Source organism: Salmo trutta, chromosome 5 (genome assembly GCF_901001165.1).
Source record: "Salmo trutta chromosome 5, fSalTru1.1, whole genome shotgun sequence".
Taxonomy (NCBI): Eukaryota; Metazoa; Chordata; class Actinopteri; order Salmoniformes; family Salmonidae; genus Salmo; species Salmo trutta.
The window spans coordinates 54,024,797-54,039,674 of NC_042961.1; the positions used below are offsets into that span (position 1 = coordinate 54,024,797).

At 42.0% G+C, this 14,878-nt stretch overlaps 2 protein-coding genes across 2 annotated transcripts in view; both read left to right on the forward strand.

Moving 5' to 3' along the window:
- LOC115194974 (uncharacterized) overlaps window positions 1-14,878 on the forward strand; it is a 389,153-nt gene that overhangs the window by 317,438 nt on the left and 56,837 nt on the right. The window lies entirely within an intron of this gene.
- Window positions 2,751-6,564, forward strand: LOC115194517 (kelch-like protein 33). The gene is made up of 5 exons (XM_029754264.1): window positions 2,751-3,751; window positions 3,993-4,603; window positions 4,798-5,135; window positions 5,306-5,476; window positions 5,922-6,564. The coding sequence occupies exons 1-5, from the start codon at window positions 2,899-2,901 to the stop codon at window positions 6,448-6,450; spliced, it is 2,502 nt and encodes an 833-aa protein (XP_029610124.1). The 5' UTR covers window positions 2,751-2,898; the 3' UTR covers window positions 6,451-6,564.

Here is a 14,878-nt window from a genome sequence, read left to right on the forward strand (position 1 = left end):
ACACACTAAAACAAATAAACAATTGGAACACTTTTAAGTTACTCAATGACTGCATTAATGCCTCTCAGTGAACCATACATCATACTCTATTTTCATTGAATTTTTTCAGTTCATTCACTGTGGCGTTTAACGACCTAACTTGGCTCTCACTGGCTTCCAGCCTGTTTCTCATGTCTTCCAATGACCTAACGGTTGCTCCCAGTCTCTCCTCCATTGCCCCCAGTTCTCTCATCACAGTGTGGATGGTAGGCTCACATCCTGATTGGGTTGTTGTAGTGGCTGCAGTCTCTACCTGCTGGTTGTGAGTCTTGTATTCATTCTCTATGTTGTGACCCTGTTCAGGCTGAATCCGTACCATGATGTCATTCAGGTTGTCTTCTCCAGCATCTTCACTGAGAGTCCCAGACAGACACAGCAGCAGCAGGGTCAGAGTCAGTCCCCCCATTCTACAGATGGATAAACTTTAAGAGCAGGCCTAGATACTTGAAAGTTAATTCTGTGTTGACATTGTCTTATGTCAGATCGCGTCACTCCTACACAACGCTCGTCCCTTAACCAATCTCTTGTAGGATGTGAAACTCATCTCTAAAATTTGAGATTTGGCACATCCCCCTAACATTAGTTCCTAATTCTGAAAATCACTCTGCTCTCCTTAGCTATAACGCACTGTTAAGTACTACGGCAAACCAAACCATCCTCCAGTTAGCAACTTAATGCAAGCTTCTTTGAATTGCCATACGAAAGCTAGATTGCCAGCTTGTTGATGAAGTTGTAAGGCACCGAAGTTCTAGGATTGCTCTCAGAAATCAGCATGTATCTGACTTTGCCAGCTGTCACGGTGCCTCGTTACTTTGGCCACCGTGATGACATCACAGAGAGCAGTCAGGATGTGCTGTAGAACTCGCCGCACTAATCACAGCAGAACAGATATCATGAAAACGCATTTGTACATTAGTTAGAACTTCATCACACTATAACTACCTAGCAAGAGGGAGTACTCAGCGTTGTATGTTTGAACCGGCGTTGTTAGCATCCCTGCCTTTCATTTCATATGGATTGATTCGAGACTGGTTCAGCCAGCAAGCAAAGACAATTTCATGCACATTTCAGACCCCTAAAAAAATAATATTTCATGCACATTTTCAATTTCATAAGCAAGAAAACGTCAATATTAGCAGGTTTATTGTTTTTGGTAAGATTAACTCTGACTCTTTTGAGGATGAAAGGGGGTTCAGTGGACGATGTCACCTTGGTAACATTTTCGAAAGTTAGGACAGCATATTGCAGCTGAACTTCTTTTTAGCTATCCCATGGGTGTTCACGAGTTATCAGACAGAACAGTGCAGACGGCCGACGCTCTGACATGAGACAATGGGGACCAGGCATACAGCACCCTATTTTTTTGACCCACTACATTTTCTTGCGACCTATCACACATTTCTGTTACTGAATGTTCTTGTGACCTACAATAATTTCCCCTGACCCAGTGTCTGACTACACTTCATAAGTCCTAATGTTTTCGCCTCTAGTCTTAGATTGTAATGTGCTGCTCCAGACCACGAGTCTATCCAAAAAGAATCCTCTTGACCTAGTAACTATGAATAGATTCTTGTTTACGTCTGAACCCTAGCATGTAAATGTGTGTGCCCAAAGTCAAATAGAAAGAGTGTTCAGAGTCTGAATCACTTAGCGAGAGGGATGTGTGTTTGGGATTTTATCTTTATAATCTGTGAACTGTATGGAAGTCTGAATACCTCACCTGTGTGTATTGTAACATGTTGCATTTCAGTGACATCGCAAATGTCTTACATACTTAGAGAATTTGACTTGCATTTACTGACAATATATACAACACTCACCAATATTTTGTTTGCATATGGGCCTAACAATGATTAACAATGAACAGTATGTCCCATGAAGTACTGGTTGTTTAAGGAAGTTCTACAGAAAAATATGCCATATCTACACAGTACCTCCTTGGCCAGGGCATTAACCTCCAAGTGCTTCATTGATAGTATATTTTATACTGCATTTACAGGTAGGAGCTATTGACCAGGCCTGATAAATCTGGGATGCATTCGCATTGTAACCCAGCTAAGGCCTTACAAAAATATATTGTGACCAACAACACTTTCATGTCACTTAGCCCTTCTACACCTTTTGTGACCAACTTTCATGTGATCCACTATGATTTTACGTGACCTACCACACCGTTTGGTCACTTTCTTGTCTCTTTTGGTGACTTTCTCTTGACCCACTATACTTTCCAACAACCTGACTACACTTCATATGATCCTGTAAGCAGACCCAGAGTTTATTAAAACATAATCCCCTTGACCTAGTAGCTATGAATAGAACTCTTGTTTACGTCTGAAGCCTAGCCTGTGAACGTGTGTGAGATCAAAATCAGAAAGAGTGTAGGAGTCTGAGACAGAGAAAGAGAGAGAAAAAAAGAGAGACAGAGAGAAATAGACGGAGGGAAAAAGAGAGAGAGAGAAAAAGAGACAGAGAGAGAGAGTGAGAGAGATAGTGAGAGAAAGAGAGTGAGTGAGAGAGAAGAGAGAGCGAGAGAGAGAGAGAAAAATAGAGAGACGGAGTGAGAGAGAACAAGAGAGAGAGAAAGAGAGACAGAAAAGGTGAGAGAGAGAAAGAGATACAAAGAGAAAGAGACAGAGAGAGAGAAAAAATGAGAGAGAGACACATAAAGTGTCTGAGTGGAGAAAGAAAGAGAGAGTGGTTGAGAGCGAAGGGGAGAAAGGTTAGATCTGGGCTATATGTATAGCAGTAGATAGTTAGCATAACATATACATAGCCTACATAATCTGTGAGAAAGAGGTTGTCTAAAGAGCAGTTGGATTGATCTCTAACTGAGTCCTAAAGTTCGAGCCGTAAACAGCCATGGAGTTTACCAGACGTTACCTGCCCATGGAATGGGAGGAACGCTGGAGGAAAGAGAAGGAAAGGAGGAGAAGGATGATTGAGGAAGGAGGAGAAGAGGTAGCAGCGGACGATCGAAAGCTGAGGTGGATTGTGGCCTACAACAACAACCGGATGGGCGTGACGAGGAGAAAGGAGAAAGAGGGAGCAAGGGTCAAGAAGAGGAACGACAGCACGGCAAGCCAGGGAGAAGAGGAAGAAGAAGTGGAAGTGTCAGAGGAGAGGAGGGAAGGACTGGGAGATGAAGAGAAGGTTCGTACATTCTACAGACATACCTATCCTAAAGAGGTCTTCCAGGGTCTGGAGCAGCTCAGGGACTCCTCTCTCCTCACTGACCTGACTCTGAGCACTGAGGATGGGCAGCGTCTTTATGCACACTCCCCTGTCCTGGCTGCTGTGAGCACCCTTGTCCACCAGAGACTGCAAGAGAGGGATGAAGAGATGGAGAAGAGGAGGGGGAGGAGAGATGTTGACATGGACATAAAGACAGAGATATTCATCAGTCTGGGTCCTGAGGTGGGGCTTGTGGGGCTGACAGGGGTACTGGAGTTTGCCTACACTGGGGCCTTAGCAGCTTTGAACAGACACACACTGGCCCAGATACAGACTGCAGCTACAATACTAGGGGCCCCCAGAGTTCTAGAACTCTGCAGTGAAGAGGAGGAGAAGATGAAGAAGGGAGTAGAGAAGAGGGCAGAAGAGAAGATCTCTGCTGAAGAACAGATGAAGGTCAGTCTTCAGTCCATCAGAGAGCTGTGGGCAGAGAGAGTGGGCTGTGATGTGGAGCTGGATGTTGGAGGAACATCATTCCATGGTGAGTAGACTGAAATGAAAGCTGTCATGACTATGTACTGAAGCAACGATAGAGGAGACAATGTTTGTGGTTTGTCGGGGGTTTGTCGGGGATCAAGCTGGAGTAGTCCCAGTATTCTGTTTAGGAGTAACTTCATGATAACAATGGTGATGATGGTAATAATAATGATTCTAAAGAAGTTTTGATGATACAGCTGATGCTGAAATCAGATGATGAATTTTCCTCCCTCTCCTGATTCAAGTACACAGAGTGCTCCTGGCTGCCAGTAGTGACTACTTCCGGGGAATGTTTACCAGCGGGATGAGGGAATCACAGCAGCCCTGTGTGGCTCTTCCCTTCCTGGAGGCATCTGAGCTTGAGGCCCTTATTGGCTGTTCCTACAGCGGGTCCCTCTCCCTCAGCTGGGGGTGTGTCTTTGAGATCACCTGCACCGCCCTGCAGCTCCAGTTCCAGCCCACCCTCTTGCTGTGCCTCGATTTCCTGGAACGGGAAATGGATGCCCACTCATGTCTGGACGTGGCCTCCTTCGCCCTGGCTTATGGGATGCCGGAACTCCTCAAGGAGGCCGAGGACTTTGTTCTGAGGAACTTCCAAGAAGTGTCTACCAGCCTGAAATTCCTGGACCTTCCGGCTGATAAATTGCTGGATTTTCTCCACTCTGACGGCCTTTGTGCGCCCTCAGAGCTGGCCGTGTTCAGGGCCGTGGTGGTCTGGATAGAGGCCGACCCAGCAGAGAGGCTAGCCCAGGCCCAGGAGCTGATGACAGGAGTCCGCTTCCCGCTCATGACCTTTAAGGAGTTCAGAGAGGTCAGAGCAATCAACCTGCGCATGGAGTGCAGCAGCGACACAGAGGTACGATACAATACAACTGTATCTCAATACAATATAACACGATAAACTATAATTGTATAGGGAAATAGTCTTGAGGAATTCTGCTGTTTATTTAGACATAACAGATAGTGTATAATACACATCACACATACAGCAATTTGGTTTTTTAAAAAGCTCATTATAAATAAAATGTATAATTTTTATTATTACTACAGGTGGATCTGTACGGATCAGCCCTCAAAGAGTTTGGCTTCAGTCTTCCCGAGACGCAGGACCAGTGCCGGGTCCGACGGCCCAAAGACGCCCTGGTTCTGGTCGGAGGCGACCAGCTGGATCCTGACTTGGGGAAACGGCTTCCCAGCAGGCAGCTGTGGTTCGCTAACTCCCTCCGCACCGGAACAGGCCTGGTGAAGGCCATGGACTGGAGGATTCTGGGAGAGATGCCAGAGAAGCCCAGGTTTAGACACGGGGTGGGGGTGATGGAGGGACGGCTGTACGTAATCGGAGGGTGTGAGTTCTACACAAAGACTGATACGCTGAAATCGTTATACAGGTATAAAGGGGTCCAAGAACAGTTGTTTTAACAATACACATAGCTTTTTTTGATGTAGAAAATGTATGTTTATTATCATTGAGGAGGCTGAGCTTAGGGATTTTCTGAAACTGTTCTCTTTATCTTTATCTCTCACACACACACACACACACACACACATATACACACAGGTATGACCCCATGCAGGACAGCTGGCAGAGGTTGGCTGACATGCAGGAGTTCAGGAGTAACTTCTCAGTGGTGGTGCGGGGTGATCGTCTCTATGCCATCGGAGGAGACATGGACATGAATACCAACCTGGACAGTGTGGAGGACTACAGCCCCGTATCTGACACCTGGAGGTAAGATAGAACCTCATGGAAGACAGAGTATTATTAAACAGGAAAGTATATTAAACAGACTTTTCAAAACTTCAATCTGTTGCAAGTGTTTTCCTCACCTCACAAATGATTTTACCCAATGTCAAAACAAAAGTCCCCGTCAAGACTATTCAGCATCGTTTACTCAACTCCTGCAGGGTTTTATTTGTAAGGATCAAATGATTTGTGAGGTAGAGAAAGAACCTGTGGAGTTAGAAGAAGAACGTAGTGTGACTCTCTGGCGTCTGAACCGAACAAATATCATCACGGTGACATCTAGTGGTATTTAAGAGTAAGGCGCTATGCTTGAGTTGAGCAGCATATAATTTTGACTCAATTCAACAATAGCGCTCTCAATTTGAACCATTCGTGATTGTTCTAAATCAGTACCATTTCCAACCTCTTACCAACCATTGCCAATCTCCAGCTTTGCCAAGCCTCTGGACCAGGCCCTGAGTGGCCACGCTGCCACATTGTTGGATGGAGAGATCTTCATCTCAGGGGGGTTCGACTGCAGGTACCAGTGTCTGACGTCCATGTTCCTGTACCACCCTGAGAGAGGAACTACCTACCTGGCAGAGATGAGCCAGGATCGGGCCCAGCACTGTATGGAGGTACTGCATCATGGTGGTGGTGGTCTCTGCGTGGTTGGAGGGGTGTGTAACCTACGTACGTTCTACACCGACCAGCTGGCCTGTGAGGTCTACGACCCTGTGAGTGACTCCTGGAGCAACCTCACGCCCCTGGCCGTCCCCCATGTTGGAGCAGCCTCTGTGGTTCTGGAGGGGAAGATCTATGTGCTGGGAGGATACTGCCAAGAAGACTACAGGGAGACCAGACTGGTTCACCGATATGAACCCATTACCCAACGTTGGGAGAATATGGGCAAGATGCCCGGACCTAACACTGACATAAGAGCCTGTTTGCTCCGCCTACCCGCCCACTTGAGACAATGAGAGAGGGAACTTTCGATGGTGATAAAGTTCCACATTACATTGAAGTTGTTTTTTATGAACTGAAAAACACTTAGAAAGAGGCAGGACTACTTTAATGCTCCACCTGCTTGCCCACTTGAGACAATAAAACAATGAGAGAGGGAGGGTCACATGGTGAGAAAGAGGGCTGGGGTTGCCATATATAATAAAATAAAATAAAATAAATACGACTAAAACGCAGAGAAAGAGCTATGCTGGCATTTGTGAATCTACAGATGTGAAGAAAAAAATATTGTATGCCAGAAATCATAGCCTAATTCTTTGTCATTGATATATTGTTTTGATTGAAAAACAGCCAATTCCATTCGTATTTGGAATAACCCCACCTTACCTCGGGTGTTTAATGACAGCACCTTTAAGTCCTGGTTCCAAAGTGACAGCACCTTTAAGTCCTGGTTCCAAAGTGACATCACCTTTAAGTCCTGGTTCCGAAGTGACAGCACCTTTAAGTCCTGGTTCCAAAGTGACAGCACCTTTAAGTCCTGGTTCCAAAGTGGCATCATGAATTTTTAACATTCTATGATGGATATCTACTGTCATTCAGTCAATTACAAGAAAGATTTGGATTAACCCAGGCCGATTTCTTTAAGTTCCTACAACTTCGAAGTCTTATTTAATCACTTCAACAGAATCTGGATGAACCTAAGGCATCTAGCGTAGAAAAAAATACTGAAAGAAGCTGCTACGACAAATAAATTGATTGCCAAGTTATATCAAGGGTTGATTGAAACTCTTAACTGATGGTTCAGAACTTATACGGAAACAATGGGAAACAGATCTAAAGGAAGAAATTGAGGAGAACCATTGGTCACAGAGACGTAAAAATGTTCATACCTGCTCCTACAACCTAAGACATAAATAACTGCAATTTAAGATCATTCATAGGACTTTTTACACTCCCGCCATAACACATACAGTATAACGCACCCAGAAATGTCACATCTCTGTTGGAGATGCACAAAGGAATACTATTACATATGCTTTGGTCCTGTGATAAACTGACACCTTTTTGGGATCATGTACTGTATGTCTTATCATTTCCTTGTCACTGGGAATGTATATCCCTCCATCTCCACGGTTCTGTCTGTTGGGATATGTAAATATTTGTGATTCATCTCAGAGAAAGCTTTGTTGTCAAGGTCTGTATAGCCATCAATTGAAAAGCCTCATATTCACCATTAATAGCAAACTGGAGGACTGAACTATCTAGCTACATACTGTACCATTGGATTTGATATATTATTAAATTAAATTAAAAAACGGAAGTGTTTGACGAAATTTGGTAACCATATGTTGATCACTTTGGGGATGTGTTGTGTAGTGGGCATTTTGTTTTGCGTAGTGTTGTTTGTGGGGTGCTGTGGATTTTTTGTTTTGTTACTGTTTGTAGAAAACAAAACAAAAATGAATGCATGTGTGTTAATAGTATTACATAACTTATGACCTCCTTACAAAGAGTGTTATTTGTTCCATAAAATGATATACAGTACCAGTCAAAAGTTTGGACACACCTACTTATTCAAGGGTTTTTCTTTATTTTTGCTATTTTCTACACTTTAGAATAATAGTGAAGACATCAAAACTGTGAAATAACACATATGGAATCGTGCAGTAACCCCAAAAAAGTGTTAAAAAAATCTTATATTTGAGATTCTTCAAAGTAGCCACTCTTTGCCTTGATGACAGCTTTGCACACTCTTGGCATTCTCTTAACCAGCTTCATGAGATAGTCACATGGAATGCATTTCAATTAACAGGTGTGCCTTGTTAAATGTTAATTGTGGAATTTCTTTCCTTCTTAATGTGTTTTAGCCAATCGGTTGTGTTGTGACAAGGTAGGGGTGGTATACAGAAGATAGCCCTATTTGGTAAAAGACCAAGTCCATATTATGGCAAGAACAGCTCAAATAAGCAAAGAGAAATGACAGACCATCATTACTTTAAGACATGAAGGTCAGTCAATGCGGAAAATTTCAAGAACTTTGAAAGTTTCTTCAAGTGCAGTCACAAAAACCATCAAGTGCTATGATAAAACTGGTTCTCATGAGGACCACCAAAGGAAAGGAAGACCCAGAGTTACCTCTGCTGCAAAGGATACGTTCATTAGAGTTAAAGTTAACTGCACCTCAGATTCCAGTGTCTATATGGGTTCACACTTTTCAGTGTTAAATTAACATACTGCTTAGTGTAAAGACTTATTTGCATATTTCCCAGTGTGCCTTGCCTTCCGAGTGAATGACTGTGACTGTATTTGTTAGTGACAGAGACATTGTTGTTCCATTCATCCAGTTTCAGTCCACAGGCGAGTCCATTCATCCAGTTTCTTCACCAAGTGAGATCCTAAGCGAATATGTTATCATTAAAATGTAATTATTTAACACAATACTAGTGATGGTAAAAATGAGGCTTTCTTATTAAGGATTCAGGGCTTTCACCAAATTGTTCAGAATATTTTTTTTCCTCCACTATTTTCAGCAAAACTGGTGGAGCGGTAAGTCATTGGTTTCAGTAGCCTATAATCAGTTGGATTTCCAGGTTCGCATCATGTTTCCCTTTTTTGTTTACTATTTTTCAAAAACTGAATCAATGGCATTATTTAGGATGCTTAACACAGCAATGTATTCTATACTAAATAAAACAAATGATTTTAACAACAGTGCTGTCACGTTCTGACCAGTATAGGGATTATTGGTTATTGTAGTTTGGTCAGGATGTGGCAGGGGGTATTTGTTTTTGTGGTTCAGGGTGGTTGTGTGTATGTGTCCATGTAGAGAGGGGTATTTGATTTATTAGTCCAGGGTTTTGGTTATTGTTCTATGTTAGTTTATTTCTATGTTCTGTCTAGTCGTTTGTATTTCTATGTTTAGTTAATTGGTGCTGGGGCCTTCAGTTGGAGGCAGCTGTCTATCGTTGCCTCTGATTGAAGGTCCTATAATTAGGGGTGTGTTTGTATTGTGGGTAGTTGTATTCTGTTTTGTGTTCTTCACCTGACAGAACTGTTAGTGTCGTTTTCGTAATTGTATACGTGGTTCTTTTTGTTTCACCTTCTTCAGTATTAAAAAGAAGATGAGTATACACTTCCCTGTTGCGTCTTGGTCCTCCACACACGACACGCGTTACCAGTGCAGAAAGTGTGGTGTCACGTACTGTAAATTGGAGAATTGTCTTTTAAAGCCACCTCAAACTTGTATTTTAAACAGATACAAAAAAATGCTTGCTATTTCTTCAAAGAGGATGAGCTGGCCAATCAGTGGTTTACTTGCATCAATATTTTTTTATGACCGCTATACACCCTCACCATTGTTGTTGGGGTATGCTGCAATCATTCCAACACAGAAAAGCTGTTTTTTTAACATACTGTACTTAATACATTTTTTGGAACTAAAACAATTTAACTCATATTGTAATTAATTATAGATCAAATTTCATATAAATCTGGAAACACTGGACAGTTACTTTAAACATGGAATCCATTCTGTAGACCTATTTCACAATCTAGATTTATTTTTTAATGCACTATAGTACACTTGTGAAAATATTTCAGGGAAATGGTACCTTAAATGGTTCTTAAATGTGAATGGGACGTGTGGCTGAGCCATTACGCAGACATGCCCTCGCTGTGGGTATTCCTTTAAATGGAACAGGGAGGACACTTGAATCAGGTTGGTCACGTTTTACCTGGTCACAGGTCAAAACAGTTGTGTTTTGTCCCAATTCATCTTCATTGCCTAGCTTGGTGGAACCAGCCTGATTGCTGTGTTTAGCATTCTATTTTACTTCACATATAACGATATCTGAAGTGAAATAGAAAGGCGGACGCAGCAATCAGGTTGGTTCCACCAAGCTAATCTTCACCACCATTAATAATGCAATCAGGGCACTGTTTGTGTGTGACCGAGCAGTATCTTTGATGATATACGTTGCCATGCCCATCAATGGGGCACCGGCAAAGACATTGCCTCCAGCCTCACCTCGTCTGTTCACCAACGGTCGTTGATGGGGAAACCAGAATTAGGTAGGTTTAGTCTGACCTGTTCAAACTTCAATATAGTATATGTTTGTTTGTCAGATATCACCTATTCTACCCGCAATTGGTCATAGAACAGTGACTGTGTATGTGTGCACAGATGCATCTACGGAGCCAGCGCTTGGAGACTTGCATGATGATGTGATGGAGTCCTGACTGACAGACAGGCTTGACACTGATGTTTCTGAACGGAGAGAGACCTGGCACTCAACATAAACATTTTACTAGACAACTTTTACTTGTATTGTCTTATTTTGTTATTGAATTGAATGGTATCCATCATTATGGGGAGGGAAAAACCCTGTGTGTCCTGCACCAGGATCAGGGAACTCCTGTTGTAAACATGACACCAAACAGGAAGTTATGACCACTCTGACATGTTCGCCAAGGTAGCCCCATTACCACCTGACATAATCCCGATAGGCACAGTATCTGTATCGGCTGGGAATGACAATGAAAGGTGCACAGTGCTATATTAGCAGAACACTGCTTCCATAGTATTATGTAAAGGATTGTTTATTCCAAATTGACCTGCTACTACATTTGAAAGCCATTAAAACAATTTGTTTAGAATATCTACATCAATTCAGCAATTGCATTCTGCTCATATTACTCTGTAGGCTACTGACCCTCAAGCCAACTCACGTTTGGCACCTGTCATGGCCGCCAGCATTTCTTGAGGTGCAAGCCAAAAAACAAGGCCAAATCAGCTGTTGCAGTTCCCCTTTAACCTTTATATAGTTGTTTTCTAGACGTCTCCTGGTTCTGTATGTTTATAGTTTTCTATGTGTGTTTTCTTTCTTTCCCGCTTCTCAGCTGTAATGCTCTCCTTTTGAGCATGGGTTCCTTATACTAACATTTCATTTTTCGATTGTTTTTCCCCTTTTTGACATGGTTTTTGTTCAATTAGAAATACATCTATATGTATAGTACTATCTAGTATTTGCATTCCTATCTGATTGTATGACATTTAGTGGCCTTTATGGGTACTTCAGATAACCACACCAGGGGCCTCATTTATCAATATTGCATAGAAATTATTCTGAAATACTACTTACAAACTGAATTTAGAATGTTAGTAAGCTTAGAAAAAGTGTTATTTATCAAACATTCCTACAAGCATCATACTCACACCTGTTGGAGATAACCATTGATAAATACCAATTGTTTTTAGCCTCAGTGCTTCTGCACAACTTTGGCTATATGCATTTCGAAACGCCACTAATTAACCATGTATGGTCAAAATCATCCCGTTAAAACCCATGGGAATATACAACGCAGTACCATGAAATACAATGGCGCAACTAAAAAAGGGGGACGAGACAGAGGTAATAGTGTCGGAGACTGAGTACAGCATTTATTTGGCTCGCTCAGTTGTGGCTTGACCAGTAAAAATTAAAACATAGGGACAAAGAGAGGACCAATAAGACAATTCAAGTTGCTTTAGCAATGGCAAATATACTTCAAATGAGTAAGCAACACTCACCAATAAGCCATCCATCCTCAACAGCTCACTCCTGTAGGCGTATAGGCTAACGTATAGGCTAACAATGCTGTTCTGCAGAATGAAAGAGTTGTGCATTCCACCTGGCTACCTTGCCATCACAGTCAGCAGTATATTTTGCGCATCACATAACCTATCATTGCCTCGTTTGTATCTGGGAACCCATTGTTGGCAAAGAAACCCCTCTTGACCTGTTGTGCGGTGGTGTATGGAAATTGTATGTAACTTTTCTTTCTTCTGATGATTGCATCCAGAACATCGGCTCACGGGGGGGGGGGGTCAGCTGTTTGAAGCTGGTGTGCAATACTTAACGTAAAATAGGCAAAATCCAAATAAAACACATACAACAGATCTACCGCTTCTTGCATTTACATGTTAGTCATTTAGCAGAAGCTCTTATCCAGAGCGACTTAGTAAGTTCAATAATGTTTTGGTACTTTTTTCTTGGACTTGTTTTCAATGAGAATGGCAGATCTATAACTCCCATTTCTATGTGAATTTCATCGGGTTGCCCATACAGTTACATATTGCAGCCTTTATTAGGAAGGGCGTTGGGTGTTGAGCAATAGTCTATCCTATACAATTGCGCACACTAGGTTTCCAATCGGAGGCACAAAAACATGAAAACATGAATTCATTACCTTGATGCGTTGTTTGTTAAATCGAATGAGACCATGCTGTAGATCAATCAGACAACAACAGATGATCAACATCAATTCGCTAGAGATATTAGATTCACTGTGGATCCAGGCACACAGGTTTTCACCTGAATAACGAATGAGACACCAAAATAATTGTCTCGCAAACACCTTTTTTTCCAGCAGTTGTTATATCGCATGCGCTATCACAACAGCTGTTCGTCACTTGACTGTCATTCGGAAAATTCCTTCCTGGATCAGATGACGATTACAACGTAACTAATCAGCTGGACACCAAATGCGCATCCAACAAGTAGAATGCTTAATTACTGAAGAACCATGTTAATGACAGTATCGATTTAGGTTTTAAGTATCAAGTTAAGGTGACTCTTTCGTTAGAAGCATTCCATTTTACAATCGCATACATCATTATGGATTTGTGTGCCCATGAAAACGGTTTCCACCCTGTAACATAAGGAGACACGAAATGTTACGTTGTTACCCTGCATTTCTGATATCTTTACACAAAAACTGTCTGACAGCTAGATCTAGGATTCTTACAGGGTTCAAGTTAAATGTCTAATTTAACTGATTAATGCTTTATATATGATATAATAACAACTTAAACTGCCATAAATGCAAGGACAGAAAAGTCATGTTTTATGTCACATGATTTTGGACAAATGTAGACAAATGTAGCTAGTTTGATCATTAGCAATGTTAGCTAGTTTAGCAAGCTAGCTAAAATCTTATTGGTTGAATAATTTGTCCCACTTCAAAGGCAAATGAACACATTCATGTCAGACGTATGACTTCCCAGTTTCTCATTTCTCACGAGGACATGAAGCTACCCTGAAATTGTAATACCCTTCCTGTTTTGTTATAGTAATTCACTTATAGCCTGCACATGGAGAGAAATAAACATGTTAAAGTTGCTTAATTGGTGTCCTTGTGAATATAGTGATTCAAGTATGGCACATGCTACATAAAGTGTTAAAGCAATATTAACATCCTCATCCATTGAAATACATGCTTGTAAGATCAATGTTACATTACATAAGTTGGCTATGGCAATTGGTTATAATTTTGGAACTAGCTAATGATAGTTCATTTATTACCCAAGCCCTAGAATGTGACACTAAAGCAGATGCCAAAAAAGCTGTCTAGCTAAATAGCTTGATTTTCACCATCAACTTGTACATCTACATTGAATTTACCTATAGAAAATGAGCAATTCGCCAGCTGGTTCAGTTAGCTGTGAGACAGTAGAGAACATGTATATATCATTTTATTAATGATCTGAAATGGTGTGAGCTAAATATTAACAACAGAAATGATTTGCAAAACTGAAAATATAGCTTGGTGTTAGCTAGACGGATGGTATACTCAGTATTCTTAACTTATAAGAATACTGGTGGAGTAAGGTGTGGGTCATGTAATGGAATAATATTTAGTGTGGTGTTATAGGATGTATAGTGATGTTTCATTGTCTCAAGTGTTTGGGCAGGTGGAGCAAACAGGCTCTTATGTCAGTGTTAGGTCCGGGTATCTCGCCGATATTCTCCCATAGTTGGATGGTGGGATCATAGCGATGCACCAGTCTGGTCTCCCTGTATCTCTCTTGGCAGTATCCTCCCAGCACATAGATCTTCCCCTCCAGAACCACAGAGGCTGCTCCAACATGGGAGACGGCCAGAGGCGTGAGGGCGCTCCAGGAGTCACTCACAGGGTCGTAGACCTCACAGGCCAGCTGGTCAATAGATGTCATGTTTTCATCAACAGTGACTCCTCCAGCCACATAAAGATGGTTGTTTAAAGTCTCCATGCAGTGATGGGCTCGAGGTTGGCTCATCTCTGCCAGGTAGGTTGTTCCTCTCTCAGGATGGTACAGGAACATGGACACCAGACAGTGGCACCTGCAGTCGAACCCCCCTGAGATGAAGACCTCTCCATCCAACAATGTGGCAGCATGGCAACTCAAGGTCATATCCAAGGGTTGGGCAAAGCTAACAGGGAAGGCCACATTTGGTAAAGATCGCAACAAAGAAACAAAGTTTTACTTAAGTTACATACCATTTCCAATGGAACCATTAACTACCGCAAGTGATTCTGTGTTACCATTCCTACCAAAGAAAAACCTTACCTCCAGGAATCTGTATTTGGACAGTAGCGCTCCACACTATCCAGGTTAGTTTCTGGATCAATGTACCCTCCAATGGC

Bases quoted from the DNA above. Each gene is read 5' to 3' on its own strand.
- LOC115194517 (XM_029754264.1), top strand. From the start codon at position 2,899: ATGGAGTTTACCAGACGTTACCTGCCCATGGAATGGGAGGAACGCTGG. The intron at 3,752-3,992 runs GTGAGTAGACTG...TCCTGATTCAAG, and splicing joins TGGAGGAACATCATTCCATG to TACACAGAGTGCTCCTGGCT. The intron at 4,604-4,797 runs GTACGATACAAT...TTATTACTACAG, and splicing joins AGTGCAGCAGCGACACAGAG to GTGGATCTGTACGGATCAGC.